Below are 7,829 nucleotides of genomic sequence, written 5' to 3'. Positions count from 1 at the left end.
AATCACCTCCCTGAGGCTCTATCTGAGGAGCCTAGTTCTCCTTGTGACACCTCCTGCTACTCCTCCATCACCTCCCCCTCCGATCACAAACCACGCTTTAACAGCCAGTACATTTCAGCGGTCAGTGTCTGTGTGTTTTCATTTGTCAAGAACACCTTTTAAGACTTTGAAATATAGTCCAACTATTCCACATCCAACAGAAGATGATGGCAAGAATTGTACTTCTCCTGTTTCTTAAGTGTTTCTTTATTAGCTGGATCTCTGCTCTAAAGCATGTAAATATAAAGCACATTATTCTGACTGGATCCTGAATTTTAAGCCATTCAGAATTATAAGTAAAACTTTTTCCATTGAATTCTGTTGGATGTTTTTTGCCTGCTGTGCTGGGTTGTCTGAAGTTCTCCCTCAGCATCTCTTCTTTTCAAACATCTCAGTAAATACTTACAGAACTGCATAAACATCAGAGACCATCCATCATTTATTTGATTTCCAGTCAAAACATCCATTAAGTACAACTTATTCATTTACATACATATTCAAGAGATATTTCACTTTCATAAGGAAAAAATGGCAAAGGGAAGTTAGTGAAAATACAGTTCCCAAACTAGAGTTCAAAAATGATTAATAGATATAGAGAAAATTGGACTCTTGACAACTAGACCTGCTAGACCACCAAAACTGTCACCATCAGGCAAACTGTAAAGCTTTATTATCTGTGAAACAGGAATAAATGAAACTCCTTCTATTGTGAGAAGACTGAAAAGTTGTGTAGGTGTTAAGAACCCATTACTGAGAAAAAGATTACTTGGATCATGAGAAGCAGAAAATGAAACTTCTAAGATTAAAAAAAATTTGGTGATGTGATTAAAAAAAATGTCCCTGCAGATTTCTTGAAAAACTGAAATCAAGTTTTAAAAGAAATTGAAGGGAAATCCATTACATGAAGCTATAAGAAAGGCAAATGGTGGACACACTAAATACTTCAAATGTGAAATTATTTTTGGTTGGCTTCTGTGCCATTTTCTGTTAAATGTGTTTTCTGCCTTTGAATTAATAGCTAGTGGTTAATGACTGTCTGGAAATTAAATAAATGATGCTGTTCTCTCACTTTGGCCCAGTACTGTGCATTTGGAAGACAAAGATAAATGCCTACTATCAGACGTTCTGTGTCAACTGGAAATTTAGTTTGGACTTCGGACTTTGTACGAAAATATCAATTTAAGTCTTAAGTTCACACACTGCATACCTGGGGCATTTGCATAAGCTATGCTAGCTTTTCTCAAGCTTAATATCACTCACCTAAAGAAACCTTGTGGCTGGCTTTCCAGATACCGTATTAAGCCTAGTAATTTTCTGTGGCAGTAGGTCTTTCTATTGCTGTTTGTATTAGGCTTAATCTGTTTCTGCAAAATCTGCCTTATATCTAACATTTATGATAATACTAAGAGCTCATTTGATCCTTATAAGCAGTTAAACACATATACCACTAAAACTAGCCTTTAACACTGTAAAAATAAACACTCCCCATCTCCTTCCCCAACAGAAAGGCGCTCAGGTTATAGGCCCATCCACTATAGTGTGAGCCCTCGCTGTAACCACTGCCTGCCGTAAGTTCTGCTTCTGCTCTCATATGACTGCTCCAGCCACCCAGCCAAAGCATCTGCATGCATTACAGTGTCCTCATCATTAGCGAAAAGAATTTAGAGTATTCATATGTGTATACTGTGTATGTAATTCTGCCATTTCCTGTTTCACAGGTTTAAAGTACAGCTGCTCCCTTAAGAGAAGACAATGTTACCACACGCAAAAGAGGACTCAAGCCAGTATTTATTGTTCCTCTTAAACCCCAGCAAATCTCATCTGGTGGGCTGGAAAATAGCACTGTTTAAAAAAAAAAGCCACTTGTGAGCATAGCTTATATAGTTTTTGTTTTATTGTTTTTAAATTTGATTTAAATATTCTTGTATTTATCTTTTCAAAAGTCCTAGTACAGTAGTTTTCTATACTCTTATAACTGTAAATAACTCGTTTTAGTTTATAATGCAGTTATGAACTGTGTGTTTTTTCTTCTCTCTTGTTTGTCTGTTGGCTACTTACTTTGCTGTGGACTGCAAACAAGCTGGCTCAAAATTACCTTGGTACCAGAAGGTATAGCTAGAACCTGTGGCTTTGAGTAGCACTCTGCTCCTCAAAAGGTTCAAAAGCAGTCTGATTTCCTTTTCTCTTACACCAGCATTCTGTTATAATGACTGTGTACTTGTTTAGTCTTTGTTTATTATGATTGATATTCTTGAAGCTGACCTGTGGCCAGTATTTTTAGTTTGAATGCTGTTTGCTACTCTCTGTGAACACCTCCACCTTTTAAACAGTTTGAAGAACTGAGGGAAATTTCCACTGACCTCAGGTCATCATGCCCTGTTGTGCTGCTGGGCCCTGTTTGAAGAAGGCAAGGCAGGAGTTTTCATTTCAGTTGTCTTGTTTGTGTTTCAGATATAACAGCAAAACCAGACAAATAAAAAAAAATGTACATTGCCTGTAAATACTTGCACCAGTGGTGCTTTGAGTACATAGCGAGTAGGAGGGTAAGGACTGTGATAACTTTGTACATGCATTATGCATTAGTCAGCCAGCAGGGGATCACTAAAGTGCCATTCTTTTCACTATAAAAACAATTCAGAAAGAAGAAAGACTTAAAAAGAATAGATGTTGGATTTCCGCTTACAGCTGGAGCGTGAATGTGTACTCAGAAGTGTCATATTTCCTAACAAGTTCATACATATTTAATAAAAATGGATTGCTTTGTATCCATAATGGGAGTGAGTTTTATTTCAGATGTGTTTTGGCGGCTTGGGCATTTAAACCTGGAACCTAAAATGGGATTTTCTTCTTAGCTGGACAGAACTGAACGCTGACCCCAAACAAGAATTAAAGAACAGTTCAGCCACCCCAGGATTCAATGTGAGTTTGCTAACATGCAATGCAAGTTCAATAAATGCAGCATTTTTATTTGAAAGCCTCAGCTATCTTGGCCATGGGAACAGGGCTGATGTGGCATTTGTCCAAGCACTTTTTAAGGTACTGTGGCTATTCCCACCTCTTTTTCACAGTTTACACTACTTGTTTAGAGGAAACAAAAATACAGTATTTACATGACTGCATAGAAGAATAATATATAGACAGAGTAACATACCAATTTAGTGGCAGAACCAATTAAACTCTACATTTTGGCTAGGGGCTGTGAAATCTGTCTGATTTTGTATTCAATATTTCTACTACACAGTAATTATTTATGCAAGTGATCACACTTGTATAAATGAGGAGTGAATGTTATGAAACTGAAATGTTTACATACTTCAAGAAACTTTTTAATTTAAAAAAGGGAGAAAAGATCGGTTTTGCATTATATGGTCTCTTTAACAGACCATATAATGCAAACCTGATCTTTACTCCCTTTGTTAATACAAAAGTTTCTTGAAGTATGTAAACATTGCAGCTTCACAACGTTCACTCCCGAGTCCATTAAATTGCTGTCACAACAACCAATAAATTTACGCTCATCAGCCCACAGCAGTGTAGCCCCACTTAGTCACACTGAAGTTATAAGGAGTGTTTCAGCCTGGAATGCATTGTGAATGAGGCACAATACAGGATAGCCAATCAGAACAGAGGTCATTTACATGTAGATGTATGCAAAAGTTTAGTCACACCTGGTTTTCATTAAGTGAAAAAAGCTACACATTCTCTACAGCAGTGTTTCTCAACCCTGGTCTTGCAGTATCCCCTGCCTTGCACATTTGACTGTTTCCCTGCTTCTAAGACTGCAGGAAAATCAGATTTGTTTTTCAAATCAGATCTTTTAAGATGACTGTCCACACTGTTATTTGCAAGGGATGAGATGAGGCTGGTGGTGTTTAGACACACAAATCCAATCTGCATGGGTTGCTGTGGTAATGACAGGCATATTTAACTATGTACTTATGCTGGTGACTCTTATGCTGATTTCAAATGCAAATGCAGGAGAGATGGAGGTGCATCGTCTCATCCTCCAAGCTTGTCAAAATTTGATGGCAGAAGCATGAGTCTTTGCCGCTCTTCTCGAATCGAATTCAGGATTTGACCGTCGTTGTAGGTCATGTTAGGAAAAACGCAAAAGACACCCTCAAACTCGATTTGGGCGGCCATCTGTAAAAGTGACTGGAATCACATTACAAACCACTTCCAAATGTGATTTGGATTCAATTCACAAAAAAAAACAGATTTCATGTTTGGCGGTCCAGACTGTCAAATATCAATGCAGATATAATATGAATAAGCCAAAAATCAGACTTGAGCTGGAAGGCTGAACAAGCCTAACACATGGAATCCAATCTAATCAGCTCATTAACAAGCTCTTCTTGACTTGGAGGTGGGTGTGTCAGGAGCCGTGAAAACACTAAAGTGTGTAGAGCAGGGGGTTCTCCAGGACCAGGGTTGGGAACATATCCTCTGCAGAGAACACACTTCTGCACATTTAATACATTTAGCAAATACTGTTTATTTGCTAAATTTAACATAGGAAAATAATAAAACATAAAAGTTATGACAATTTATAATTTTTTTTTTCAAATATACTAAACTCAAATAAATAGAAATTATGCACTATAATTGACAGAAAATTAATATTTAAATTTGTTCCATGTAGAGGATGTGTTAACTTATTTTCACTTGGAAAATCAACAAAACATAATTTGACCAGGAGTGTAACAACCGTGTAGCAGTCTTAAAGACACTGCCTGTTTGATTTTAAGGGAGAAAGAAAGGTTGAAAAATGGTCAAGTAAAAATGAATTATGTCCATTTTTGGTATATAAAACTACACCAATGTGATGGGTGAACCTCAATGAAATAAATGAAATACAAGAAAAAGTGATTCCCTGCCCTGCATATTTTAGTCCTAACTTAATCCTACATTCTAGAACCCTGGTCCAACTAATCTGCTAATTAACAAGCCCTTCTTGGGTTGAAGTGTGTGTCTGTGTATTAACAGGAAAACAAAAAATGTGCAGGGCAGGTTTCCTCCAGTTGGGTTGGGAACCACTGATGTAGGGTACAGGCTTTTCAATGTTAACACATTATGTGAGCTGTGCAGGGTTACAACAAACACTGACACATTGCATTACATGATATATTTGATCTAGGCCAGAGGTGCACAACTTTGGTTCTGGAGGGCTGGTGTCCAGCACAGTTTGGTAGTTGTCCTACATAAACACACCCACTAAACCTGGCCATTAACAGATCAGTTGAATCAGATGTATTTGAGCAGGTAAAACACCAGCCCTCCAGGAGCAGATTTGTGCACCCCTGATCTAGGCATTACGCAGGGCTGAAAGTGAATTTAGTCACTGGATGTTATAGAGAGCATCTCAGTTGAGTGAATTAAGTCAGAGAAAAAGATAAACAGAGGAGTCAATCCAGAAGTTCTTTTTTTCTGAAGCAAACTATGGTCAAAAATGTCCTGTTAATTAGCACGGTGTAAATGTTGATTCATATACTTGCCTTTGCTGCGTCTGTATGGTGGTCCAATGGAAAAAGTATGTGTCTGGAGTAAAGTCTTCCTCAGTAAATCACTTACACACTGCATATCTTTTTGCCAACAGCTGAGTGAACCAGAGACATGAACAAAGCAGTCATGTATAACAGTCTGTGTATGATATGCACATTTCAATATACAATATTGATACAAACAATATATGCATGCTGCCCCAGCAGAGACTCTCAGAAGTAAATAAAAGATGCTCGTACACTGTTCTAAAGGTTGCAGCACCTTTAGCTCAGTTAAAGAGCTTGGTCAGTCTGCACAAAAGGTCAAGTGTGCATTTCATAAGACACGCTTGTAACACATATGGAACAGACAGTTACCTTTAACCACTGCAGTAACTTCTCTTGCTTTTCCAGCTGCTTTTCTGGTTTGACACACAGCACCGTCAGCAGTTCCTACACAAAATCCTCCACAGCAGCATGACTTATCTGCAGCACAGCCAGAGGGACACTGAGATAGTTCACAAGTGTGGCCTATATAATTACAGCCATCATGTTTAAAGTGGAAATGTATTAATGAGTAGCATAAGCATAAGTCATATTTTGTTGAATGTCATTTAAAGACAAGGTGAGCATCTACAGGGAGATGTACTTGAAAGAGGCCCTGAATACTCTGTTGTAACTCCCTTTAGGATGAAGCAATCTGAACCAAAAAATACACTACATACTGTACCTTGACATATGTGTAATCCTTTGCATTACATGCTATGCTGGAAGTGATCTCTGTTTTCTGCCACACATTTCAGCATGGTACTCCATGTTCCTGAATGTATCGGCACGCATTAGAGAGGTGAAACACAGTGACAGCTGTCTGGCGCCTACCTCATCTCTCTGATCTCTCTGGGGCAGTCTGGCTTGATCGAAGCTCCATATACTGAGGAGCACATTTCACATCATTTCGTTCAGGCTGATTTGTCCTAGTAATAGCTATTACAGAATATTTGGGGCCTCTTTCGAGTGAATCTCCCTGTATAAAGCACCCATAGTGGAGTATCGAAGTAAAGTGTTACCCAGCTTATATTTTACTACCTTTATGAAGATGCCTTAAGTGAAAGAATGAAGCTTGTGGTCTCACCCAGGAGGTAGGAGGCTATGTTTACAATTCTCTCGAGTCCTCTCTTTAGCTTGAGCCCGCTGGAGTCTAAGATGGTGATGGGTCTAAGATGGGTCTAAGGAAGGCAGGACACTCTCCAGTGTTCTATCTCTTCAAAAGACAAGCTGAAATATTCAAATGCCACATCTGGAAAACAAGATAAATCCACTCATGAACCATTGCCATAAGCATTAGAGGAAACAGCACGGAACTTTCTCCAGAGTTTAAGTTTGATCTTCCTTCTTCTGGAGAGAAGGCAGAAACCTCAAATCAAACAGGAACAAGAGCAAGACTGAGTTCTAAATGACTGGCTGAATTATCCATTGGGTGAGTGAGAATGATGGAGTACTGTTTGCTTCAGAGCCGGAGGGTAAACACACCAATATTTGCACGATTCTGCAGTTCCTGCACAGTTTTTTTTCTCTCTTAGCAGGAATGTTTTGGCGCTATCAGTCTTAATGACAATGCAGCCAAACATGTTACAATGTATGAGGGTGGAAACATACCACAGAGAATGACTGCTGACAAGAATGGCTTTATTGCCCCCTTGTGTCTGCCATGCCGGAGTGAAATTCCATTCATGACAAAGGTCAAACAGTATATTACGACTGAACTGAACTCGGGAAGATAAGAATAAAATCTGCATCCATCTGAATGAGCTCAGTAAGTAAAGCAGAATCTCACCTTGGTTTTCTCTCCTGACAGGCTGCACCATCTGAATTTGTTCAGCTTTTGCAGAAATACACTATATTTCCTGAACTATTCACTCACCCATGCAAATCAGTGAATTCAGGTGTTCCAATTACGTCCATGGCCACAGGTGTATAAAACGAAGCACTTAGGCCTGCAGACTGCTTCTACAAACATTTGTGAAAGAATGGGTCGCTCTCAGGAGCTCAGTGAATTCCAGCATGGTACTGTGATAGGATGCCACCTGTGCAACAAGTCTAGTTGTGAAATATCCTCGATACTAAATATTCCACAGTTAACTGTCAGTGGTATTATAACAAAGTGGAAGCGATTGTGAACAACAGCAGCTCAGTCAGCGGATGCTGAAGTGCATAATGCGCAGAGGTCACTAACTTTCTATAGAGTTGATCACAACAGACCTCCAAACTTCATGTGGCCTTCAGATTAGCTCAAGAACAGCGTAGAGAGCT

General features: G+C 38.9%; 1 protein-coding gene and 1 long non-coding RNA gene across 3 annotated transcripts in view; one reads left to right on the top strand and one right to left on the bottom strand.

Moving 5' to 3' along the window:
* plekhg4 (pleckstrin homology domain containing, family G (with RhoGef domain) member 4) overlaps window positions 1-2,811 on the top strand; it is an 86,592-nt gene extending 83,781 nt beyond the window's left edge. The window contains exons 22-24 of one of the 2 annotated variants that reach the window (XM_017706167.2): window positions 1-120; window positions 1,544-1,607; window positions 1,758-2,811. The exon at window positions 1-120 is cut by the window's left edge and continues 77 nt beyond it. In XM_017706167.2, coding sequence (XP_017561656.1) covers window positions 1-120; window positions 1,544-1,582 — 159 coding nt within the window. In that variant the 3' untranslated portion in view covers window positions 1,583-1,607; window positions 1,758-2,811. The remainder of the gene's footprint in view (window positions 121-1,543; window positions 1,608-1,757) is intronic. The other variant, XM_017706168.2, reaches the window with a different exon arrangement.
* Window positions 2,812-5,539: 2,728 nt separating this feature from the next.
* LOC108432386 lies at window positions 5,540-7,415 on the bottom strand. The gene is made up of 4 exons (XR_001858222.1): window positions 7,354-7,415; window positions 6,652-6,816; window positions 5,898-6,005; window positions 5,540-5,635 (listed from the first exon to the last, which is right to left on the bottom strand). It is a non-coding gene; the product is annotated as an uncharacterized LOC108432386 (long non-coding RNA).
* Between the last annotated feature and the right edge of the window lie 414 nt (window positions 7,416-7,829).

The sequence above is a fragment of the Pygocentrus nattereri genome, chromosome 25, assembly GCF_015220715.1.
Source record: "Pygocentrus nattereri isolate fPygNat1 chromosome 25, fPygNat1.pri, whole genome shotgun sequence".
NCBI lineage: Eukaryota > Metazoa > Chordata > Actinopteri > Characiformes > Serrasalmidae > Pygocentrus > Pygocentrus nattereri.
This window is presented reverse-complemented; position numbering and strand designations above follow the sequence as displayed.